This window comes from Bufo bufo, chromosome 3 (assembly GCF_905171765.1).
Source record: "Bufo bufo chromosome 3, aBufBuf1.1, whole genome shotgun sequence".
Lineage (NCBI taxonomy): Eukaryota > Metazoa > Chordata > Amphibia > Anura > Bufonidae > Bufo > Bufo bufo.
The window spans coordinates 160,530,762-160,558,439 of NC_053391.1; the positions used below are offsets into that span (position 1 = coordinate 160,530,762).

Consider the following 27,678-nt stretch of genomic DNA (forward strand, 5'->3'; position numbering starts at 1 on the left):
CAGGAGACAGAGGTAGGTATGAGCCTGGGTGAACCAGGAGACAGAGGTAGTTGCGAGCCTGGGCGATCCAGGAGGCAGAGGTAGGTATGAGCCTGGGCGACCCAGGAGACAGAGGTAGATGAGAGCCTGGGCGAACCAGTAGAGCAGGGAGACAACAGCATATAACGTGAAGCACATACATATATCCCGTGGCCCTGTCGCCACCATAGAATAGATGACTGCAGTGAGCGTTTAGTGACCGCTGATCGCGTATGGCGTGTGATAATGACCTAGCCTACTCGTGGTGAGACCCCCAGCTCTCTTTGACCACCGCCCTGAAACTAGCGCCCTTCCAGCCCAGCGGGGACCCAGGAGCCCTCCCCCTATATGAGGGGACCGAGGATGACTTTGTCTTCCTCCCACCTGGCGCTGCGTGGCACGACGGGAGTGCGTATGAGATGGCTGGCTGTTGGATAATCCTGCTGAAGTTTTTTTTATTATTTATTTATTAATTTTTTATATATATATATATATATTTTTTTTTGGAGGCTGTTTTTAGACGTGGGCCGTTGTTGCCCAGGGGCTAGATACCCCTACTTACTTTGTATGGCCTGTTTTGACGTGCGTTCCACCCTGGAACGCACCGCCATCTGCCCCGGAAGTATATGGTTCGTAAAGGAATGTGCAGGGGGGTGACCATGTGGACTGGTAGACTGAGGGACGGGGCCCACCCGTCCCGAGTAGTAAGTGGGGCGGGAGACCCGGGTGTGGGGCAAGAAACGGCGTGTGTTTTCAGAAGGGAAGGGACCCAGTGGGGACAGAATTTTACCTACACCGGAGCCGCCGCACTGGTGCCGCCAGGTCGATTAAGTCCGCCGGGCCTGAGTGAAGATTCCGGCGTGCGCTCCACTCTGGAACGCACGCCGAACACGTGACCAGGAGCCCAGGCCTGACGGAGGATTTCCGGCGTGCGCTCCAAGCTGGAACGCACGCCGAACACGTGACCAGGAGCCCATGCCTGGCGGCGGATTTCCGGCGTGCGCTCCACGCTGGAACGCACGCCGGGCTGCAGCGGCGCCCAAGCAAAAGACGGGACGGGGGAGGCCTTGTGGAGGGGGTAACCCGCAGGCCGGCCTCAGGAGGGAGGTGAAAAATTGCTTGGACCAGGAATGTGTATCGGCATGCGTTCCACGCTGGAACGCACGCCGACCCAGGGAGCCGGAAGTATGTGACCGCCGCTGGAGGGACCCTTGTGGAGCATCGTTGCACATTATTTACCTCTCCTGAAGACGTGAACGGCAGTGTATGGAAAACGAAACGAAGCAGATGAAGCAACTCACGACATGCACAGATGCAGTACCAGAGCAAGCGACTCCTTATCCAGCGTATGAACAGAAGCGCCCTGAGGAGCTGGGGGCTGGAGCTTAAGAAGGTAAGATGCCCCTCCCACAAATTCAGGCTGACTTTTCAGCCTTCCACTTGTGTGACCAGAGAAGAGTCATATTTTCAAGCTCTGACTCATCTCAGGTTAATTTGCATATGTATCAAATCAGGTTTTTTTACACAATAAAAGCACACAGAGCTATGGGGACTGGGTATTGCGGATGTGCTAGCGGCCATCTAGCAACCCATGTCCTCAGCTCTATACACAAAATACCGGTGACAGGTTCCCTTTAAACTCTGTCTGGTTGTTTGGGGTTCTGCACCATTACATTAACTATATCAAATGAGACTTCGATCAACTAGTGCTTGCATGGAGTAATATGGAATTCAGATATCATTATTAAAAACTATATACAAGCACAATTAATTAATTTCAATATATCATTGGAGATGATTCATACTTTTCATTTATAGAGTGATTCATTTATTAATTCATGCCTATAAAACAGCGCCACTATTGGAAATTTTTTATAATTTTTATCAATTGTTTTTTCCTTTATCAATCATTCTTCACTAATATCCAACATCTATGAATTCACAATTATATTGATATTTTATTCATTTTTCCTTTTTTATTCTTTAATTTGTGTATATATAAAATTAGTATGCTATGTACTGTATATATGAAATAATCATGATGTCACCAATTAAAATGTATTTATAATCATGATGTATTAGAGGTATATTTAGGATTACCGGTAGTTATTTTTTTTATATTTTATTACTGTTTTACAATTTTTATTTATTCCTTTTTAATTAAAGGTTTGTTGTTGAATATGCGTTTGTCTCCATGCTGAACCAGAAAGTAGAGTGCCCTCCAAACTATCAATCTGTATTTTTGAAACAAAAAAAATAAAGATCATATGCACTGCATCCCAAAATGGCTAAACTATTTTAATATAAATGTATGTACACTGTGTTCAAAATAATAGCAGTCAGACATCACTAACCTTATCAATCACTGTTTTGGTGCAAATGATATTTCTACATGGCAAATAATTTACTAGCAGGTGTAGTAGAGTAATAGAAACCCTACAGACCCAACAGTGATGACATGCATGCTGCTGATATTGTTCTTCATGTTTTGATTTGGAATAGATCGTGTAGTGTTCCTAATGCATTTGTGTGTATGAAAATAAAAGTTATTAGAAGGATTTTGAGCTTTATTCCCTTTTTTAAACACACTGCTATTATTTTTAACACAACTGTATCTCATACGGTGAATGCCGCAATGGAAAAAAACATTGAAATGGTCAATTTGCTGTTTTTTCAATGCGTTACCTCCTCAAAAAAATTAAATAAAAAGTGATCAAAAAGGCATAAACAATCCAAAATTGTATCATTTAAAACTACAGATCTCCTCACAAAAAATTAGCACTATCCTCCCCTCACAGCTTCATAAAGGTAAATATAAAAAAAGTTACGGAATATGGTAATACAAATCATGTTTTAATTTTTTATAAGTAATAAAGCACAAGAAAGACTATACAAATGTGGTATCGCTGTAGTTGTACTGAATGAAAGGAACAGGTCAGTTTTATTGAATCAGGAAGGCTGTAAAAAACTATAAATCAGTAAAACTATGGTGAAAAGTTTTTTTCCCAATTTCACACCATTTGGATTTTTTTTTCTCCAGCCTTTTACTACATCATATGCAATATTATATGGTGCCATAAAAAAATTGCCACTCGTTCTGCCGAAAACAAGCCTTCATACATCTATATGCAGTAAAAAATAAAAAAAATTAGGCTCTGGGAAGGCAGGGAGAAAAAAATGCTAAAATAAAAAAAATACCAGGGTCTTGAAGGGGTTAAAGGGGTTGTCCCATCTTGAACATTGGGGGCATATTGTTATGATATGCCCCCAATGTCTGATAGATGCCCTCCGTCACTTTGCAGGCTCCCTTCTAAGGATAGACGCAGAGCTAAGGATAGGTGGGACCCACAACTATCAGACATTAGGTGCATATACTATCAATATGTCTCCAATGTCCAAGATGGGACAACCCTTTTAGTGTATATGTCTGCTGAGAAACAAAGCTATGGCTTCAAAAACCTAAAAATAAGACTAAACAGACTAAAAATTAGATGCAGATTTTCAATAGCTTTACAAAGTGCATTACCACAACTCTTTGTAACTAAAACTATACTTGTATTATAATCCATTTTAGGAATTTATTACATGTATTTTATTTATTTAATGGCTAAAATGTTTATACTACAATTATTTAGAATTTTCTTCTTTGCACCAACAGAATGGAAAAGGTCCACAACACGGCTGCAGCCAAGGCTTCCATGCATTGTTTAATCCATACAGCTGCAGGGGTACTGCTTGTAGAGTTGCATTATGGCGTTCAACAGCCCTCTGTACGGTTTGCAGCACCTCTTTGTATAGTCCTGAATCATTAGGGAGAGGATTCTTCTCTGAAGGATCACTGGAGAGATTATAAAGCAGTGGCGAAACATGATAGATCACATTTTCACCGCTACAGGCGCACGCCTTAGATTGATAACATGCCCCGGCTCCTTCTGGACTGAACTTTGGAGAAATATAATGAACCTTCCAAACAGTGTCACCTGATAACACAAATATCGTATTATTACATGTATGCCTAATGACTGCAGACAGATCTTGAAGTCTGTGAGGAACTGGAAATTATATATCTTTTCATTATACAAATCTGATAGGTAGCACTAGAATCCTGTTTAAAACCTCCAACTTTGGGGTCGCTTTCATGACTATATTAGATAAATTAATAATCAGCATTTCCCCAAAAAAACACCATCATTCACTAGCATAAGATGAATTCATAAATCCAATAGCAAAACTAGGGACAACTTTACATTAAATGTCTTTTATCCACATCCGTTAAATTTGTATGGGATTTATGTAAATATGAACCTGTGTTTGACCCAACCCTAACATAAGCTTGTTTGTTGGCTGATCAGATAAGTTACCATAGGTAAGCATAAAAATGGCCACTGGTCGTCTGCACCGTGTAAACAAAGTGTATGGGGGATGAATGATAGTAGTAATGATCGTTTGACCCCATATGGTTTTGGTTGGTGCGTGTAAAGGCTGTTTAAACAAGTGCTGATTTAAAGGGCTCTCATTATGGTTCAGCATCAGGTCCTCTAAACGGACACTTGGCTCCATGTCACAATGCAGATTTAGTATAGGAAAAATCTGGGAAAAAAGAAAGAGAATCATTCAATTTTTTCCCCCCAACAAACCAAAGTACATCCTTCAGGCTTTAGTCTCTATAGCATCTATGATGTGTTCTTAAAGGGAATGTGTCACCAGAAAATGATCCATTGTTTAAATCACTTTTTTTGTTAAATATATCACTAATATTTTAAAATATATATATTTAACATAAAAATGTGATTTAAACAATGGGTTATTTTTTGGTAACACAGTCCCATTAAAAACACCTTATAGCTGATATAGAGACTAAAAGTTAAAGGGGTGCATTTAGGTTGTAGGAAAAAAATCCTGATAGTGGCTTTCTGTTGTCTAGCTCTTTTATCACTTTCTGGTAACATATTCAGTTTAAACTGCATGGACTTGGAAGTCCTCAGTCATTGCCCTACTAGAGCTGCCTGTAGAACACTCATACCATCTAAGCAAATGTGAATGCTCAGACAATCAAAATGCCCATGTGGACATCCTGAGTCCATGTCACAGAGAATAGGCTGCCATTAATGGGATTTTCCAATGTTACCATTTTGAGCATAGACACATTGCTGGTTTTAGCACTGTGCACTTTATTGAACTGTTCCATGCACAACAGGACACCCAGGTGTGGCTCTGCACAACTACAGCTGGCCCCTTTATCTTATGCCACAATGAAGGACAAAAAACAAATAAAACTAGAATCAACAGAAGGCAGCAGAACTGGAACCCTAAAGCTTCATGGTGGACACTTTCCAAGACTTGATCAAAAGTCAGAAAAATTATGGAACCTAAGGCAGTTTCCATATTTTTCTACAGTGGTAGACCAGAGCTGTGTTCTCTCATTCTCAAGATCAGTTGGGGGTCCCACAGGTAGACATGGGGGTAATGTGGTACTGCAAGTACTAGTTTGGCAGAACTAAAAGCTATGTGAAGTATGTTCTGTGTTTTAAAGATACAAAACATAATTTTCTGTACTTACTGCTGGTCTGTTGCCATCGAACTGCGTGCAGGTAATCATCACAGTAGTGAAACATAAATTCATGATCAGAGTTAGGTACAAGTCCTTGCAGAAGTGGCATGATATCTTTGCCATCAATTACTCTGAAACCATAGATAATATATTGTCAATACATGTATTAGAATCATAGGAGAATGGCGGCAGAAAAAGATCCTATGGTTCATCTAGTCTAAAGCTGCCCATACACAATCAATAACAGTTATCTCTCCCGGATTTCCTATATACATAGTACACCTTCAAGGGGTTATCAAACCCCTAAAATGCCTCCCCAAATGCCCGGGTCCCTCACACATATTGCCACTTCTGGTGGCAATTTATCTCCCGGGAGAACAAAAAGATCAGGCGAGTGTTTCCCACACACATTAGTGTGTTTGCCAAACCCACTGTTCTTGGTGGGTTTGACCAACTAAAGACTAATGTGAATGGCCAGCTTAATTAGGTTTTAAATAACCCCCCTGCCACACAGCAGGACCTGTCAGGGGAAGCATACTTAACTGCTTCCTTTTCTCGGTTCCAGCTTTGTGGGTCCACCTCTGTCCTCACTGTGCTTCCGTCCCCGCCTATAAACTTTCAACATAGATTTGGGGGAGGGGGGTGTCACTTGTGCTGCTGCAGTCAATGACTGAACGCAACTGTGACATGTACTTGCTGTGACGTGCTGCTTGAGGACATGTCACTGTTGCAATGGCACATGTGACCCTCATTATGCTGAAAGTTTACATGTTGGGATGGATGCAGATAACCGAGCAGATAAGTATGCTTCCCTTCACAGGTCCTTGGGGAGGGGGTTATTTAAAACCCACTTACTGTAGAAGTTGGACAACTTCTTTAAATAATAGATGAAAGTAAACACTACAAAGTGCTCTGAAGAGCCAGGTTAGAAGTGAGACGCAATGTTGGGCTGCACACGCTGTCTAAGCCACTCCCCCTGGTAACGTGAGCGCATCCATATTTATGGAGCGCTCATTATGTTTGTCCCCACAGCGCATCCATGCTGGAAGAAGAGTGAGATTTATGGTTAGGTGTGTTTGATTATTGATGGCTGATTGACTGCTCAGCCTGCCTGTCATAGGGGCAAATGGTGTTCTGGTTTAATTGGGCCAGAGTCCCTGGACCTATCAGTATGACCACATTTTTGTGTTTTCTCGTCTCTATGTGTGTGTTTGTTTGCACTTAGCAGAACAGGATAATGTACGTCGACCAGTTGCAGACTTGCCACTTAGGGCTTGCACTGCAAGTAGGCAGGGATAACGGTCTGGATTCCAGTCAGGGCTCACTGTCTGTGTTTCCTGCTTACTGTGCTGTCCAGAACTATGTTTCATCATTCTCAGAATCAGTGGGGGTCCCAGACATGGTCACTGTGGGTAATGTGTCTTTGCAAGAACCACTATGGCAGAACCAAACAAAAGGTATGTCAAATGTGCTATATGACGTACGCATCTATCCTATTAATACACCCCCGTAAATGGCTGTAGTAGAATGTAACTTCACAGCTGAACGCCAATTATATCATATATTTTTCCCTTTTTTTCCCTATTAATAACCCCCCCAAAAAAAGTAAAACAATGTAAAATCAACGCAGAACAGCTAATAGGATGTACGTATCTTTCCTATTAATACACCCCACAAATGGCTGTATCACACAGAACTTGCACCCCAATCAGAAGCAAGGTTTGCTGGAATTGGTGATGTATCATATACTGCAAGCAAACGAATAGTGCAAACAACGAAATTTGCAGCAAGGTGTAATAGAATCGCTCCTATTACCCAGGCCGTACACTCTCCTATTGGATCCTGTTCTCCTTTTATAGTGTAGATAATTCCTCCCTATCCTTTCCCTACACCTTCCTTACAGTCTTTCCTAGCACTGTCCCTAGCACCAGCTGACGTCTCTCCCTGCACTAAGCACACTGGAAAATGGCAGAATCCAAAACGGCTGAGGCTATTTATAGGGCTGTGACATCACAGGGGCTGACTTGCTGCTGATTGGCTGCATGCATGGGATTGTGAGTGATCCATTGTTCCCAGAGTTCTTTGCTTCATGTCTTAACACATGCTGCAGCCATTTCAGGAAAAAATTGGATTCCTTATCACGAAGCGTGAGGAAATTCGGATTAGGTGCGAATCAAATTTTTCCTTAAATTTGGATCAAATTCCACTTTGTCAACTTCGATTCGCTCAACTCTAACTACAATCTTACCTGTTCTGGACCCTATTACTGAATGTTTAATAATAAATTAATCCTTTGAGCATCAAAATACTGAGTGCCATGGATTCCACCTATTTTCCATGGTACAACTACTGCGCCCCCATGATCACAGCGACGTAAATGTATGTTACTGAGAGCTAAGTAAAAGCATTCTGAATCATATAGCATAAAACATCAAGTGGTTTAAATTCATTAATTAATAAGAACAAATAAATATCTAGATTGAGTCACAGGTTAACAATCTCATTGTCCTTCGAATACCTGTATCACAGGACCATGAAAAGTCAGTCTTAACGACAGGTGACATAAACTTTAGGAAACCTGTCATGATGCGTATGTAGTTCTATTTGTGAGCAGCATGGTACAGAGCAGGAGGAGCTAAGCAGATGGGTATATACACTGCTCAAAAAAATAAAGGGAACACAAAAATAACACATCCTAGATCTGAATTAATTAAATATTCTTCTGAAATACTTTGTTCTTTACATAGTTGAATGTGCTGACAACAAAATCACACAAAAAAAATAATATGGAAATCAAATTTTTTAACCCTTGGAGGTCTGGATTTGGAGTCACCCTCAAAATTAAAGTGGAAAAACACACTACAGGCTGATCCAACTTTGATGTAATGTCCTTAAAACAAGTCAAAATGAGGCTCAGTAGTGTGTGTGGCCTCCACGTGCCTGTATGACCTCCCTACAACGCCTGTGCATGCTCCTGATGAGGTGGCGGACGGTCTCCTGAGGGATCTCCTCCCAGACCTGGACTAAAGCATCTGCCAACTCCTGGACAGTCTGTGGTGCAACGTGACGTTGGTGGATAGAGCGAGACATGATGTCCCGGATGTGCTCAATTGGATTCAGGTCTGGGGAACGGGCGGGCCAGTCCATAGCATCAATGCCTTCGTCTTGCAGGAACTGCTGACACACTCCAGCCACATGAGGTCTAGCATTGTCTTGCATTAGGAGGAACCCAGGGCCAACCGCACCAGCATATGGTCTCACAAGGGGTCTGAGGATCTCATCTCGGTACCTAATGGCAGTCAGGCTACCTCTGGCGAGCACATGGAGGGCTGTGCATCCCTCCAAAGAAATGCCACCCCACACCATTACTGACCCAATGCCAAACCGGTCATGCTGGAGGATGTTGCAGGCAGCAGAACGTTCTCCACGGCGTTTCCAGACTCTGTCACATCTGTCACATGTGCTCAGTGTGAACCTGCTTTCATCTGTGAAGAGCACAGGGCGCCAGTGGCGAATTTGCCAATCTTGGTGTTTTCTGGCAAATGCCAAACGTCCTGCACAGTGTTGGGCTGTAAGCCCAACCCCCACCTGTGGACGTCGGGCCCTCATATCACCCTCATGGAGTCTGTTTCTGACCGTTTAAGCAGACACATGCACATTTGTGGCCTGCTGGAGGTCATTTTGCAGGGCTCTGGCAGTGCTCCTCCTGTTCCTCCTTGCACAAAGGCAGAGGTAGCGGTCCTGCTGCTGGGTTGTTGCCCTCCTACGGCCTCCTCCACGTCTCCTGATGTACTGGCCTGTCTCCTGGTAGCGCCTCCATGCTCTGGACACTATGCTGACAGACACAGCAAACCTTCTTGCCACAGCTCGCATTGATGTGCCATCCTGGATAAGCTGCACTACCTGAGCCACTTGTGTGGGTTGTAGACTCTGTCTCATGCTACCACTAGAGTGAAAGCACCGGCAGCATTCAAAAGTGACCAAAACATCAGCCAGGAAGCATAGGAACTGAGAAGTGGTCAGGTCACCACCTGCAGAATCACTCCTTTATTGGGGGTGTCTTGCTAATTGCCTATAATTTCCACCTGTTGTCTACCCCATTTGCACAACAGCATGTGAAATTGATTGTCACTCAGTGTTGCTTCTTAAGTGGACAGTTTGATTTCACAGAAGTGTGATTGACTTGGAGTTACATTGTGTTGTTTAAGTGTTCCCTTTATTTTTTTGAGCAGTGTAGTTTAGACACTTTATAGATAAAGATTTAGCTGTGTCTGTGTGTCTCGAAGATAAGGATTCAGCTGTGTCTGTGTGACTCAAACATAAAGAGTCAGCTGTGTGTGTCTGTGTATCTCAAACATAAAGAGTCAGCTGTGTGTGTGTGTGTGTCTCGGAACAGAGCTCACGTCAAACACACATTGCTGTGGTGTAGGAAAGTGGGACCAGTCACACTTTGCTGTGGGGTAGGTGTGTCATTAGAAGACACTTCAGATATATGTGCATGAGATGAGCTCTGTTCCAAGACATACAGACACAGCTATATCCTTATCTTCGATACACACAGACACAGTTGAATCCTTATGTTCAAGACACGCACACACACAGCTGAATCCTTATCTTCGAGACACACAGACGCAGCTGAATCCTTATCGCTAATCTGTATAAACTATATGTCCATCTGCTGATTTGTCACAGTGAACCTTGATTTCACAGTCACTAGATTACGTTTATTTACCTGTCTTGTGGTGGTGTGCCTCCTCCAAGCTTAGCTATTGTCGTATAAATATCCATGAGACTTGTTGATTTATCAACAACAGTATTTGCAGGAAGAACACCTGGCCAACGAAAGATTCCTGGCACTCGTATCCCACCTTCCAATCCTCCCATACCTTTACCACCTATTATGTGCACAGACCAGAGGAATATGTATGCACAGCTGGATAATTAGATGAGTGACATGTAATCATAAACACTTGAAAAGCATAGCATAGAGCAGAGGTGCCCACTTTTTTTGAACAAATGTATGAACAGATAAGCCAAAGACAAATTTTAAAATACTGTATATTATGTAGAGCTATAATATAATTTGTGCTATACATTTGGAAGGACAGGCCACAGACCATAGATGCCCCCATAAACGTGACAAAAGGACTACTCTATACTAGTTCCTTGTCTCTTGGACCAATTCCCATTCACTTGTTTGCTAAAAGTGATAAATGCAAAATATGTTAGAGTGTGATCATTGGGACCTCCACCGATTATCAGTAACCACCTCCCACACACATGTTTAGCCCAGTGGCAAAACCATAGAAGGATTCTGAATTAAGCAATAGTTGAGTAGACACCCTGCCACTCCATTCACAGTCTAATGCACTGATATAAACAGTAAGGAGCTTCAAATGTCTTCTAAGAATCGTCTTGAGGGTAGGGAGACAGGGGACCAGGGTCTGCTGTTCTGGAAGTCAATGGTTGTCCCACCAGTTGGACCTATACAACCATAACATTTATCACCCTTCCAAGAGATAGGTGACAAATATTTAAGGCTCAATTGCCCCCTTCAAAGATATGGTCTTATTGTGAACCTTAGCATAGACAATGTTCAATGTATATAAAAAAAATATTGATTGGTTTTCCTTACCTTTATAAATTCCATTGCTACCCCTCAGTTGACATCCTGTCATTCCTTCCAAGTATGCACCATGGTCAGATGCGAAGTAAGTCAGTGTGTTGTTTATTAAACCTTCTTGATCAATAGACTCAAGAATTTGCCCTGCAATGTGGATGGAAATAAAAATGCTAGTATGTCTGTTATGTAATTAACACTTGTCTGCTCCTTTATTCAAAGTCATCATCACCAAAAGCTTAGGGCAAGGACCTCAAAGGTAGTATTTTCTGAAATACTACCTGTACCACGGGCCACACAAGAAAGGCAGCGGGAGATTAGGGAGATTAACAAGTGGCTCAAGAACTGGTGTAGGAAGGAGGGGTTTGGGTTCCTGGAGAATTGGGCCAACTTCTCTATGGGCTACAGACTCTATCGTAGGGACGGGCTGCACCTCAATGGGGAAGGGGCAGCTGTGTTGGGGAAGAAGATGGCTAGAAGGTTGGAGGAGTGTTTAAAATAAGGACTGGGGGGGAGGGAAATTACATTATAGGATGGGAAGATAGTGCAGATAGAGACCGGGGGCAAGGTAGTGGGACTGGGGGAGGAATGGAAGGAGAGACTAGAACAGTTCAGAAGTAAAGGTGTAGGGTAACAAAATATACATAAACCTCTCAAATGTATGTATACTAATGCCAGAAGCCTGACTAATAAAACTGGGGAACTGGAATTAGTGATGTGTGAGGAGGACTATGACATAGTGGGAATAACTGAGACATGGCTGGATGATAGCTATGACTGGGCAGTTAATGTACAAGGTTACAGTCTGTTTAGAAAGGATAGTCAAAACCGGAGAGGGGGAGGGGTCTGCCTTTATGTAAAGTCCTGTCTAAAGCCCACACTCCGGGAATATATAAGTGAGGGACATGAACATGTGGAGTCACTGTGGGTAGAGATACATGGAGATAAAAACAATAATAAATTACTAATAGGAGTTTACTATAAACCACCTAATATACCAGAGTCCACAGAAAATCTACTACTAAACGAGATAGACAAGGTGGCAAATCATAATGAGGTGGTTATCATGGGGGACTTCAACTTCCCAGATATAGACTGGGAAAATGAAACTTGTATATCTCATAAGGGAAACAGGTTCTTAGCAATAACCAAAGACAATTACCTCTTTCAACTGTTTCAGGACCCGACTAGAGGGACGGCCATACTGGACTTAGTATTAACCAATAGGCCTGACAGAACAACAGACGTGCAGGTTGGGGGACACCTGGGAAATAGTGACCATAAAGTAATAACCTTCCAATTATCATTCAAAAGAGCGTTTCTACAGGGAGCAACAAAAATACCAAACTTCAAAAAAGCTAAATTTAGCCAACTAAGAGAGGCCATAGGCCTAACTCACTGGACAAAGTCCTCAAAAATAAAAATACAGCCACAAAATGGGATATCTTTAAGAGCATCCTAAAATCTCATTGTGAGAGGTACATACCGTATGGGAATAAAAGGTTAAGGAACAAAAAGAAACCAATGTGGATAAACAGAACTGTAAAGAAAGCAATAAATGACAAAAAGAAAGCATATAAATCACTAAAACAGGAGAGTAGCACAGAAGCACTGAAAAAAGTATAAGGAAAAAAATTGAACATGTAAAAAACAAATAAAAGCGGCCAAACTAGAGACCGAGAGATTAATTGCCAAAGAGAGTAAAACTAACCCTAAAATGTTCTTCAATTATATAAATGTTAAAAAGTATAAATCTGAAGGTGTCAGCCCTTTAAAGAGTAATGAGGGGGGAGTCGCAGAGAGCGACGAGGAGAAAGCAAAACTGTTAAATATTTTTTTCTCCAGTGTACTTACTGAGGAAAATAAACTGTCAGATGAAATGCTGAATGTAAAAATAAATTCCCCATTAAAAGTGTCTTGTCTGACCCAGGAAGAAGTACAACAGCGACTTAAAGGGATTCTGTCACCAGGTTTCACCCCTGTCAGCTAAACATATGCTGATGTTCAGGGCCTCATCAGGATTCCTATTGTGGGCTTCTAAATGTGATCCGTAGCCTTATTTTGCTAAAAAAACAGGTTTTACTAACCTGTCACTCAAAGAAATAAGGTGCCCAAGGGGATGTCAGGGGATGTCAAGGGATGCAAGGTGCCCGCCGCACCCACCGCCGTTCGTGCCCAGCGCCGCCTTTCCAGACTTCTGCACCGCCTCCTAATCCTCTGTGCCGCCTCTCGCTCTCCCTCCCTCCCCCCTCCTCCTGCTGCAAGATATCACGGGTGCGCACAGGGCTCTGAGAGGCTGGCGCCAGAGTGCAGGTCATACCTGGGTTGAGCGAAGTGCCAGCGCATGCACACTTCGCTTCAAGAAGTCAAATCGAGAAGTCCACACGGGCGCATCAGGCAGAGCCCTGTGTGCACGCACGAGATCTTACAGCAGGAGGAGGGAGGAGGGGGGATGGAGGGAGAGCGAGAGGCAGCACAGAGGATTAGGAGGCTGTGCAGAAGTCTGGAAAGGCGGCGCTGGGCACGAAAGGCGGTGGGTGCGGCGGGCACCTTGCATCCCTTGACATCCCCTGACATCCCCTTGGGCACCTTATTTCTTTGAGTGACAGGTTAGTAAAACCTGTTTTTTTGCAAAATAAGGCTACGGATCACATTTAGAAGCCCACATTAGGAATCCTGATGAGGCCCTGAACATCAGCATATGTTTAGCTGACGGGAGTGAAACCTGGTGACAGAATCCCTTTAAAGGGAACCTGTCACCAGTTTTATGGTGTCCTAACTAAGGGCAAAGTGACTGATTCTCTTAGCAAAATGCTGGGTCACTTTCTTTAATTGACCCAGTCAATCTGACAACATCTTGTATTGAAAAGCTCCAGCTGATAATGATGAGTCATGAATATTTATGAGCTCCTGACTCTCCCCGCCTACCTGCTGCTGATTGACAGTTTTTTTCCATATGAATCAGCAGCAGGTGGGCAGGGGAGTGGCTATATCTCTGAATTAAATATACGCTGGACTCACTGACATCACGCTGGACTCAAATCAGCTCATTAGCATGCGGCATGCGGCATCTTTGTGTGTATATTATGAGGTAACCATCTGTCACACCAGTAAGTAAATACATCTAAGGTACTTTTTAGTAGTTAATGAGTGTATATAATTAGTTAGATTATAATCAAATATCCACATGACAGGTTCCCTTTAAAAAGATTAAAATAGACAAATCGCCAGGACCGGATGGCATACACCCCCGTATCCTAAGGGAATTAAGTAATGTCATAGCCAGACCCTTATTTCTGATATTTGCAGACTCTATACTGACAGGGAATGTCCCACAGGATTGGCGCATAGCAAATGTGGTGCCAATATTCAAAAAGGCTCCAAAAACAGAGCCTGGAAACTATAGGCCGGTAAGTTTAACATCTGTTGTAGGTAAATTGTTTGAAGGTTTTCTGAGAGATGCTATGTTAGAGCATCTCAACGGAAATAAGCAAATAACACCATATCAGCATGGCTTCATGAGGGATCGGTCATTCCAAACTAGATTAATCAGTTTCTATGAGGAGGTAAGTTCTAGACTTGACTGCGGCGAATCAATGGATGTCGTATATCTGGACTTCTCCAAAGCATTTGACACTGTACCACATAAAAGGTTAGTATATAAAATAAGAATGCTTGGACTGGGAGAAAACATCTGTATGTGGGTAAGTAACTGGCTGAGGGATAGAAAACAGAGGGTGGTTATTAGTGGTACACACTCAGATTGGGTCACTGTCACTAGTGGGGTACATCAGGGGTCAGTAGTGGGCCCTATTCTCTTCAATATATTTATTAATGATCTTGTAGAAGATTTGCATAGTAAAATATCAATTTTTGCAGATGACACTAAACTGTGTAAAGTAATTAACACTGAAGAGGACAGTATATTACTACAGAGGGATCTGGATAGATTGGAGGCTTGGGCAGATAAGTGGCAGATGAGGTTTAACACTGACAAATGTAAAGTTATGCACATGGGAAGGAATAGTGCAAGTCACCCGTACATACTAAATGGTAAAACACTCGGTAACACTGACATGGAAAAGGATCTAAGAATTTTAGCAAACAGCAAACTAAGCTGCAAAAACCAGTGTCAGGCAGCTGCTGCCAAGGCCAATAAGATAATGGGTTGCATCAAAAGGGGCATAGATGCCCGTGATAAGAACATAGTCCTACCACTTTACAAATCATTAGTCAGACCACACATGGAGTACTGTGTACAGTTCTGGGCTCCTGTGAACAAGGCAGACATAGCAGAGATGGAGAGGGTCCAGAGGAGGGCAACTAAAGTAATAACTGGAATGGGGCAACTACAGTACCATAAAAGTTGATCAAAATTAGTGTTATTCACTTTAGAAAAAAGACGACTGAGGGGAGATCTAATTACTATGTATAAATATATCAGGGGTCAGTACAGAGATCTATCCCATCAGCTATTTATCCCCAGGACTGTAACTGTGACGAGGGGACATCCTCTGCGTCTTAGGTTACCCTAATTGGATGCTAAAACAAGCCATTGCCTGTGTTAGGCCTCATGCACACGACCGTTGTTTTATTCCGTGTCAGTTGTTCAGTTTTCGTGATTTTCTGCGGACCCATTGACTTTCAATGGGTCCGTTGAAAACTCGGCTAATGCACCGTTTGTCATCCGCGTCCGTGATCCGTGGTTCCAGTTCGTCAAAAAAATATAACCTGTCCTATTATTTTCACGGAAAACGGTTCGCAGACCCATTCAAGTCAATGGGACCGCAAAAAATCACGGAGGCACACAAGATTGTCATCCTGGCAAACCTGTCTTAGTTTCTTTTTATGTCTGTGATCCTCCAAAAATAAAGGAAGACACACGGAAACAAAAACGGAAACGGATCACGGAACAACAGAACCCCATTTTGCGGAACGGAACACAACAACGGTCGTGTGCATGGGGCCTTAACAAGTTAGACCTCATTCACACGTCCGTGGAACACGGTCCGTGAGATACCAGACTGGCATCCTGCTTAGTACAGGAGCGCATGGCGTCATTATTGGTTGCTATGACGCCATGCGCTTTGTGCCGCCGCCACAATACAGTAATACACTCATATGATCTATATGAGTGTACTACTGTACAGCAGCGGCGGCACGAAGCGCACAGCGTCATAGCAACCAATGACGCCATGCTCTTCTGCATTAAGCAGGATGCCAGTACTGTATCTCACAGACCGCGTTCCGCAGACATGTGAATGAGGCTTTAACACGACATGAGCTTTTAATAAAAGAACATAATGAAAACAGGAACAAAAATAAAAGCAAGTTTACACTTACTTTGCAATATAATCCTCTTTTATATCAAGTGCGCTCTTTAATTTATAAATACAAACTAATACTTTATGAAGATGAAAAATCACACCCTATATTATCAGAAGGATTTAGAGTGTCTTACAGGAAAGCTCAAATGATAGGCCAAAAAATCACACCTAGCAATTTAAAAAAAATTATTCCAAATCTCTCACATGGCTTTCCAATCTAGGATTTTATCCCTATGGGAATCATCCCTGCAAAACTTGCTCTTACGTTCACTCACCCAAAGAATTCCCACACACCATAAAAGAAATAAAATACTAAATAAAAAGCTACATAAATTGCAACATAGAAGGCATCATATACAGTCAGGTCCATAAATATTGGGACATGGACACAATTGTAACATTTTTGGCTCTATACACCACCACAATGGATGTGAAATGAAACAAACAAGATGTGCTTTACCTGCAGACTGTCAGCTTTAATTTGAGGGTATTTACATTCAAATCAGGAGAACGGTGCAGGAATTACAACAGTTTGCATCTGTGCCTCCCACTTGTTAAGGGACCAGAAGTAATGGGACAATTGTCTTCTCCGCTGTTCAATGGCCAGGTGTGTGTTATTCCCTCATTATCCCAATTACAATGAGCAGATAAAAGGTCCAGAGTTAATTTCCAGTCTGCTATTTGCATTTGGAATCTGTTGCTGTCAACTCTCAAGATGAGATCCAAAGAGCTGTCACTATCAGTGAAGCAAGCCATCATTAGGCTGAAAAAAAACACAACAAACTCATCAGAGAGATAGCAAAAACATTAGGCGTGGCCAAAACAACTGTTTGGAACATTCTTAAAAAAGAAGGCATGCACCGGTGAACTCAGCAACACTAAAAGACCCGGAAGACCACGGAAAACAACTGTGGTGGATGACCGAAGAATTCTTTCCCTGGTGAAGAAAATACCCTTCACAACAGTTGGCCAGATCAAGAACACTCTCCAGAAGGTAGGTGTATGTGTGTCAAAGTCAACAATCAAGAGAAGACTTCACCAGAGTGAATACAGAGGGTACACCACAAGATGGAAAACATTGGTGAGCCGCAAAAACAGGAAGGCCAGATTAGAGTTTGCCAAAGGACATCTAAAAAAGCCTTCACAGTTCTGGAACAACATCCTATGGACAGATGAGACCAAGATCAACTTGTACCAGAGTGATGGGAAGAGAAGAGTATGGAGAAGGAAAGGAACTGCTCATGATCCTAAGCATACCACCTCATCAGTGAAGCTTGGTGGTGGTAGTGTCATGGCGTGGGCATGTATGGCTGCCAATCGAACTGGTTCTCTTGTACTTATTGATGATGTGACTGCTGACAGAAGCAGCAGGATGAATTCTGAAGTGTTTCGGGCAATATTATCTGCTCATATTCAGCCAAATGCTTCAGAACTCATTGGACGGCGCTTTACAGTGCAGATGGACAATGACCCAAAGCATACTGCAAAAGCAACCAAAGAGTTTATGGAAAAGAAGTGGAATGTTATGAAATGGCCAAGTCAATCACCGGACCTGAATCCGATTGAGCATGCATTTCACTTGCTGAAGACAAAACTGAAAGGAAAATGCCCCAAGAATAAGCAGGAACTGAAGACAGTTGAAGTAGAGGCCTGGCAGAGCATCACCAGGGATGAAACCCAGCGTCTGGTGATGTCTATGCGTTCCAGACTTCAGGCTGTAATTGACTGCAAGTATTAAAAAGTGAAAGTTTGATTTATGATTATTATTATGTCCCATTACTTTTGGTCCCTTAACAAGTGGGAGGCACATATGCAAACTGTTGTAATTCCTGCACCGTTCACCTGATTTGGATGTAAATACCCTCAAATTAAAGCTGACAGTCTGCAGGTAAAGCACATCTTGTTCGTTTCATTTCAAATACATTGTGGTGGTGTATAGAGCCACAAATGTTAGAATTGTGTCGATGTCCCAATATTTATGGACCTGACTGTATATGATCATGTGCACACTATGCAATTATCTTATTATTATCTTACATAGGCAGTACAACCAGAAAACTGAAGGTGCGTTTTCTTGAGCAACTGAATGATATCACCAACAAAAATAAAAATTGTAGCATCTCTGGCGCATCTAAACATTTTTTGGAACAACATAATAGTAAGGTTGCGTCCCTCAGTTTAATTGGTATAAAAAAAAGTAAAATTATACAAGCGAGGGGGCAGTTTCAAAAAATTATTATTGGAGATTATTATTGGAGAGAGAAGCTTTCTGGATTTTTACCTTAAACACAGCTCACCCTTATGGAATGAATTATCATACAGATATTTTATTACATTATTAATATATGATTGTTTCTCATTCCTGCATTATTGTACACCGTGTACAATGTATCTTATTTACTCATATATATTTTTTAGTGCAAGTCAGTCTACAGCCACAGGCATGTCCTTCAAGAGTTAATATTATCTACATTTTACACTACACCTGCACAGCAGGCGTTTCTTAACATTTTCGATTGATTTCATTCCCTCTTTTGCTTAAAAAGCAGTTACATGCCTGTATCGGAATACTTTATACTATGAATCCATGAAGAAGACCTGTCTTATGGTTGAAATGCATTGATTTTATGCAAGAGAATTACTTGTTTATACATTTTTTAAATGAAGATATAAAGAATCATTGATTTTACTCGCTGAATCCATTTGGACTTTTTTGCTGGACAGTTGAGAACCCACCCTCCGAGCCACGTGTGGAAGACTGGCCTGAGAACCAAGGGAATGATCCCTGTTCCTCCTCCTCTTCCTCCTGTGCCACATCCTCATCCATCATTGCCTGAAGCGATGGACGATAAGGATGGAAGGAGGCATAGAAGCGGGAGAGTAACACTGATGACGGCGTTGTTCTGTCTTCATACACGTTCACACAGTGTGCAGCTGACATTCAGTATAAACCATTCCTGTCTTCCAAATAAGAGGACTGTTTTCTGTAGTCTAACTTGTTTATTGGTCAACAGGATTGTGAATTGGTATGGCTTCTGTAAGTAAAACATATAGAATAGCATGTGCAGTAATACATTGACAGAGAAAGCATATGTCCAAAATGACTGCCTATACATAGAACTGCATGTCTAGCTAACAGAAATAACTCCCTGAGTGAGTCTGATACCTAGCTAAACAGCTCTGCATAATATTATGTCCCTGAAACAAGGTAGATCTCACTCACTAGATATACTTGCACAAAGATGGTGAAGTTTAAAGGGTAGCTGTCACCTCCAACTAACATCCCGGCAGCAGTACCTTAGAGTAGCCAGCAGCATGTTTGAATCAAGATAATTTAAGTGCAAGATAATGCACCTGGGTTGTAAAAACCCAAGAGCAGAATATAAAATCAGTGATACAGTCCTAACCTCAGTATCTGAGGAAAGGGATTTAAGGGTGATTATTTCAGAAGACTTAAAGGTAGGCAGACAATGTCATAGAGCAGCAGGAAATGCTAGCAGAATGCTTGGGTGTGTAGGGAGAGGCATTACCAGTAGAAAGAGGGAGGTGCTCATGCCGCTCTACAGAACACTAGTGAGACCTCACTTGGAGTATTGTGCGCAGTACTGGAGACCATATCTCCAGAAGGATATTGATACTTTGGAGAGAGTTCAGAGAAGAGCTACTAAACTAGTACATGGATTGCAGGATAAAACTTACCAGGAAAGGTTAAAGGACCTTAATATGTATAGCTTGGAAGAAAGAAGAGACAGAGGGGATATGATAGAAACTTTTAAATACATAAAGTGAATCAACAAGGTAAAAGAGGAGAGAATATTTAAAAGAAGAAAAACTGCTACAAGAGGATACAGTTTTAAATTAGAGGGGCAAAGGTTTAAAAGTAATTTCAGGAAGTATTACTTTACTGAGAGAGTAGTGGATGCATGGAATAGCCTTCCTGCAGAAGTGGTAGCTGCAAATACAGTGAAGGAGTTTAAGCATGCATGGGATAGACATAAGGCCATCCTTCATATAAGATAAGGCCAGGGGCTATGCATAGTATTTAGTATATTGGGCAGACTAGATGGGCCAAATGGTTCTTATCTGCCGACACATTCTATGTTTCTATGTAACGATCATTTTCTTCCTGCAGGCAGAGAAGCAGAAGCTGCAAAAAACGTTCTTTAATCCCCTGCCCAGCGCGCTTCTCTAGTCAGGCTTGAAGTCACGGAGGCAGCGGTCTCCTTGCTTCAAGTCACGGTGACCACGCCCCCTTCCCTGCCCTTTCGCTGTGACTGACAGCCGGCAGTTCGGCAAAGCCAGCCGAAATGTCGTGCATAAGCACTGTCAATCACAGCAAGGGGGCAGGGAAGGGGGCATGGTTACCGTGACTTGAAGCAAGGAGGCCGCTGCTTCCGTGACTTCAAGCCTGACTAGAGAAGCACGCCGGGCAGGGGGATTAAAGAATGTTTTTACAGTTTCTGCTTCTCTGCCTGCAGGAAGAAAATGATCGTTACATACATGCTGCTGGCTACTCTAAGGTACTGCTGCCGGCTTGGGATGCTTGTTGGAGATGACAGGTACCCTTTAAGAAGGAGAACTGCATGTAACCGCTTTGCTGATGTCCTGTAGTCTGTATGTAGACTGAAGACTGGGACTACTCCTTCCCACAATTCCTTGCACTACCCACAATTCCTAGCACCTCCCACAAAGCAATAATCTTTATTAACAAGAAAACAAGGTGCAATATATTTTTACCACCGCTAGATGGTGCTGTTACCTAACTAATAACTACAGGAATACAGAAATTGCAGCAGAATGAATTAGAAATTAAATAGACATGAACTGAAATTAATCTCTCTATGCTGGAGGCAGAACACTCCCCATCTGGCATCAACAGATGCCACCACTGAGTCATTCTTCTTAGCAACCTATTTTGGTCAATAGTGAGACCAAGCATTTCCAAACTATTGTCTTTGGAGACTGTTTGGCTTTTGCTGAGGTAGACTATTTCCTTAGCATGAAATTCACGTTGTACCGTGCAAATTATTATGTTCTTTGACCTTTTCAGATTAGGAGCGGTAAAGGCATGTTCGCAGTGATGCCAACCTTTGCAGGGCTTCTGGCTTACACGTAATGTCTGAGCTGTATGAACTACACAGGCTATAGCACAAAAGAGCAAAATCCAGGTGGAGAACCTGTTTAAACGATGGGATTTGCGTTGGTGGTTCAAAGTCACTGTGCGTAGAGTAGATACTTCAGGTCGGATCTCTTCATCAGCATCTGGGTCTACTAATTCGAATGTGTCGGATCCGTTGTTGCAAGACGTTGAACAGTACAGAAATGCAGGACCCTTAAACCATGTTGTGTCTTTAACCCCTTAAGGACACGGCCATATTTCACCTTAATGACCAGGCCATTTTTTCCAAATCTGACCAGTGTCAATTTATGTGGTGATAACTTTAAAATGCTTTGACTTATCTAGGCCATTCTGAGATTTTTTTTTTGTCACATATTGTACTTCATGACACTATTTATAAAAAAATACCAAAAATGTGGAAAAATTTACAAATTTTTAAGTTTCAATTTCTCTACTTCTATAATACATAGTAATATCTACAAAAATAGTTATTACTTTACATTCCCCATAGGTCTACTTCATGTTTGGAATATTTTGGGAATTACATTTTATTTTTTGGGGATGTTACAAGGCTTAGGGGTTTAGAAGCAAATCTTGAAATTTTTCCGAAATTTTCCAAAACCCACTTTTTAAAGACCAGTTCAGGTCTGAAGTCACTTTGTGAGGCTTACATAATAGAAACCACCCAAAAATGACCCCATTCTAGAAAATACACTCCTCAAGGTATTCAAAACTGATTTTAAAAACGTCGTTAACCCTTTAGGTGTTCCACAAAAGTTAATGGCAAATGGAGATAAAATTTCAGAATTTTGATTTTTGGGCAAATTTTCCATTTTAATCCATTTTTTCCAGTTACAAAGCAAGGGTTAACAGCCAACCAAAACGCTATATTTTTTGCCCTGATTTTTTAATTTGCAGAAACACCCCATATGTGGCCGTAAACTACTGTATGGGCAAACGGTAGGGCGTAGAGGGAAAGGTGCGCCGTGTGGTTTTTGGAAGGCAGATTTTGCTGGACTGGTTTATTTACACCATGTCCCATTTGAAACCCCCCTGATGCACCCCTAGAGTAGAAACTCCATAAAAGTGACCCCATCTAAGAAACTACACCCCTCAAGGTATTCAAAACTGATTTTACAAACTTTGTTAACCCTTTAGATCTTGCACAAGAGTTATTGGCAAATGGAGATAAAATTTTAGAATTTCAATTTTTGGCAAATTTTCCATTTTAATCCATTTTTTCCAATAACAAAGCAAGGGTTAACAGCCAAACAAAACACTATATTTATTGCCCTGATTCTGTAGTTTGCAGAAACACCCAATATGTGTCCGTAAACTAATGTACGGGCACACAATAGGGCGTAGAGGGAAAGGTGCGCCGTGTGGTTTTTGGAAGGCAGATTTTGCTGGACTGGTTTATTTACACCATGTCCTATTTGAAGCCCCCCTGATGCACCCCTAGAGTATAAACTCCATAAAAGTGACCCCCATCTAAGAAAAAAACACCCCTGAAGGTATTCAAAAATTATTTTACAAACTTTGTTAACCCTTTAGGTGTTGCACAAAAGTTATTGGCAAATGGAGATGAAATTTGGGAAATTAAATTTTTGGGAAAATTTTCTATTTTAATCAATTTTTTCCAGTAACAAAGCAAGGGTTAACAGCCAAACAAAATGCTATATTTATTGCCCTGATTCTGTAGTTTGCATAAACACCCCAGATGTGGCCATAAACTACTGAACGGGCACATGGTAGGACGTAGAGGGAAAGGTGCGCCGTTTTGTTTTTGGAAGGCAGATTTTGCTGGACTTTTATTTACACCATGTCCCATTTGAAGCCCCCCTGAGGCACCCCTAGAGTAGAAACTCCATAAAAATGACCCCATTTTGGAAACTATGGGATAAGGTGACAGTTTTGTTGGGACTATTTTTAGTGTACATATTACATTTTTGTGAGGCAAGGTTACCAAAAATAGAAATTCTGAAATTTCATCTCCATTTGCCAAAAACTGTTGAGGAACACCTAAAGGGGTTAATAAAGTTTGTAAAATCAGTTTTGAATACCTTGAGGGGTGTAGTTTCTTAGATGGGGTCGCTTTTATGGAGTTTCTACTCTAGGGGTGCTTTAGGGGGGCTTCAAATGGTATATGGTGCCCAAAAAAAAGGCCATCAAAATCTGGCTTCCAGAAACCATACGGTGTTCCTTTTCTTCTGCGCTCTGCCGTTTGGTCATACAGCAGTTTACGACCACATATGGGGTGTTTCTATAAACTGCAGAATCAGGGTAATACATATTAAGTTTTGTTTGGCTGTTAACCCTTGCTTTGTTACTGGAAAAAAAAACTGATTAAAATGGAAAATTTCCCAGAAAATAGCCGTTTAGGTAACATTTTTATTTTATTTTTTTGACCGTGTTTATCTGAGGGGTTAGGTCACGGTGTATTTTTATAGAGCAGATTCTTACGGACGTGGCGATACCTAATATGTCAAATTTTTTAAATTTATTTATGTTTTACACTATATTATATTTTCATAAACAAAAAAAAAACATTTTAGTATCTCCATAGTCTAAATCTGTTTTTTTTTTTTGTTTTTAGCCGATTATTTTAGGTAGGGGCGCATTTATTGCGGGATGAGGGGACGGTTTTATTGGCACTATATTTTGGGGGGCATATGACTTTTTGATCGCTTGCTATTACAATTTTTGTGATGTAAGATCACCAAAAAATACCTTTTTTTGCACCGTTTTTTTTTTTTTTTTTAACCTTGTTCATATGTCATGGGGTATTTTTATAGAGCAGATTCTTATGGACGTGGCGATACCTAATTTGTCAACTTTTTTTAAATTTATTTTAGTTTTACAAAATAATATAAAATTTAAAAAAAGGGTTTTGTTTTAGTGTCTCAAGTCTGAGAACCATCGTTTTTTTTTACGATTGTCAGTGGCTAAATTGGGGAAGAGGAATATAAATTTAGTACTCCATGGAAGTGTGGTACTCCCTGAAGCAACTGTCAATGCAGAGGCCCGGATGATCGGGGCACGTGTCACACTGAGTGGTGGTGTCGTTCCGTATCCCCCTCCTGTGACACATTCTGCACTTTTTTTGGGCCCGTCCCTTCTTTCCAGTATGGGGGATCACACCAAGTGTTGGCCAGGGACGATCCGGGCGCCTCCAGTTCCTGAGGTACTCCAGCCTGCTCTTTCCTGGTCAGAAAAGATCAGGGCCTTGAGGACTGCCTCATAGAACTGAAGGAATTTCGCTGTGTTGCCAGCGCTCTGGGACATCACAAAAGAGTTGTACAAGGCAACCTGTACCAAGTAGACCGCAACTTTTTTGTACCATGCCCGGGTTTTGCGCATGGCATTATATGGCTTGAGGACTTTATCAGAAAGATCAACTCCTCCCATATACCGATTGTAGTCGACAATACATTTGGGCTTGAGGACAGTTGCTGCGGTACCTCGCACAGGGACAGGGGTGATGCCGTTACTGTGAATTGTGGACAGTACAAGGACATCCCTCTTGTCCTTATATATGACCAGCAACAGTTTTCCACTGGGAAGGGCACGGGTCGCACCCCTGGGGATAGGTACCTGGAGGGTGTGGGTAGGGAGGCCACGTTGATTTTTCCGCTAGTATACTATACTAGTATAAAAGTTATCCATGTACAGTTGGTAACCCTTATCTAGCAGTGGGTGCATAAGGTCCCACACAAGTTTCCTGCTAACACCCAGAGTGGGGGGACATTCTGGGGGTTGAATACGGAAATCTCGCACCTCGTACACACAAAACTTGTAAATGTACCCTGAGGTACTCTCACAAAGTTTGTACAGCTTCACGCCATACCTCGCCCACTTAGAGGGAACAATCTGGCAGAAAATGAGTCTCCCTTGAAAGCAATGAGAGATTAATCAACCGCGACCTCCCTTCCAGGTACATAAACCTCCAAAAATTTGGCCCCAAAGTGATCGGTGACCAGCCTGATTTTGTACAGGCGATCATAGGCAGGATCACCTTGTGGGGGACATGCTGCATTATCTGCATAATGCAGGCATTTCCGGATGGCCTCAAACCGGGTATGTGTCATGGCCGTACTGTAAAGTGGGGTCTGGTAGAGGACGTCCCCACTCCAGTAATGCCTGACACTGGTTTATTTGACTAGGCCCATGTGCAGCACGAGGCCCCAAAATGTCCTCATCTCGGCTGCACTGACCGGAGTCCAGCCACCAGCCTTAACCAAAAAGGAGCCCTGGTGTTGAGCAATGTACTGTTGGGCGAACAGGTTTGTTTGCTCCACCATCAGATTTACAAAGTGGTCACTGAAAAAAAGAGTAAAATAGTCATATTCAAGCCCACTGTGGGAATCTGGATTCCTGCTTGGCCAACAAAATCAGGAATTGCAGGCTCAAAATGCTTTGGGGTACACCATGCAAGTTTACCGGTAGGGGGCTCCGGTGGACTTAATTGGTGGGCCGGAAAACTAGTACGAGCCCCAGAGCTTCTTGTACTAGTGTGGGCCACTAACAGTGCGATGTGCTAACAGTGGCCAGACGCTAAGAGTGCCGGCCACAGCGTGCGCAGAAAAAAATAATAATAAATGCTTGCACCCCAAAACAAATTGTGGGGGGGAAGAAGGGGGGCAAGCTGCAGCACCCCGGGGGAAGGGGGGTCTAGGGTCACACAGCTGTGCTGTGGACCCCAGACACTCGATTTAGGTTGATGCAACAAAAAACTTTATTTTTTTTCCACTAAACATTCCCTGAATATCCCTGCCTAACCTAACCTGTCCCTAACCTTTCCCTAAATACCTTTTACCACTGTGTAGGGTCAGAAGGGGGTGCTGGGGGTGCTGGCTCTCGAGATCAATGCAATAATTTGAACCGCCCGTCCGCCCCTGCAGCCAATCAGAGCCGATCCTGAGAGGTGATGTCACCATCACCTCTCAGGATCGCAGGATAGTGATTGTTGGTGTATTATCACACCACCGATCACCATCCTGTTCTGGGTTATCGGGTCCCCAGTGACCCGAATAATCCGGAAATGCAGCAAACTGCAGATCTGAATTGACCTGCGGTTTGCTGCGATCGCCGACACGGGGTGCCTGCTCAATGATTTGAGCAGGAACCCAGTTCCGATCACCGCCGGCCGCGCGGCGGTGATCAGAAATACACAGGACTTTCAGGTACGCCCTGTGTCCTTAAGTACCAGGACATCAGGGCGTACCTGTAGGCCCTGTGTCCTAAAGAGGTTAAGGTGGCTTGGTGCGACGAATCTAGTCGCGTGCTCCGCAGGATTATGCTGTGTGGGCGCATAGTGCCACTGTTTAAGACAAGTGGATCTCCTGATCATTAGCACCTGATTGCAGACGTAGACGTAAAAACATCTGGTTTCGTTCCTTGCTTTCCGTATAAAACTCGACTTCCTCCATTTCCAGGTTCATTTCAGAAGTTATACAGTAAGTTCAGCCAAATCCACTGTAAGCACAGCAGCACATAGCTCCAACCTGGGAATAGTGTATTCACGGAGTGGCGCCAGTTTGGTCCGGCTCATGACAAATCGTACATGGTATTGTTCTTTTACATCAATGGTCGGTACAGCAGCAATTGCCTTGACTGAAGCATCGCAGAAGATCTTGACTTCAGTAGATGGCACATAAAGGCTGGTCAAAGCTTCAAGAGACTTCTTCCAACCTGTCCACACGTCCTTTTTCTCATTGGGAAGTGGATAATCCCAATCAGACGTCTCTGTGGTGAAGTCTCTTAACATCATTTTGCTTTGGATAGTAACAGGCGTTACGAATCCCAGAGGATCATATAAGCTGTTTATGGTGGACTCCTCCGAGTGTGAAAGGCTTTTCTTCCTTGCTGATTTGGAAGGTGAATGTGTCTGCCTTTAAATCCCAGAGCAAACCGAGGCTACGTTGCATGAGAAGGGAGTCGGTGCAAAGATCCAATTCCTTTAGATCACTTGAATGGTCTTGGGGTGAGAAGGCCTCCATTAACTCACGGCTGTTGGAGGCGATTTTGTGCAACCTCAAATTAG

General features: G+C 42.5%; 1 protein-coding gene across 2 annotated transcripts in view; it reads right to left on the minus strand.

Moving 5' to 3' along the window:
* Positions 1-3,609: 3,609 nt before the first annotated feature.
* LOC120994875 (arylsulfatase H-like) overlaps positions 3,610-27,678 on the minus strand; it is a 140,748-nt gene continuing 116,679 nt past the window's right edge. For both annotated transcript variants that reach the window (XM_040423746.1, XM_040423747.1), the window contains exons 7-10: positions 11,205-11,336; positions 10,302-10,464; positions 5,579-5,700; positions 3,610-3,998 (exon numbers count right to left, since the gene is read on the minus strand). In XM_040423746.1, coding sequence (XP_040279680.1) covers positions 3,646-3,998; positions 5,579-5,700; positions 10,302-10,464; positions 11,205-11,336 — 770 coding nt within the window. In that variant the 3' untranslated portion in view covers positions 3,610-3,645. The remainder of the gene's footprint in view (positions 3,999-5,578; positions 5,701-10,301; positions 10,465-11,204; positions 11,337-27,678) is intronic.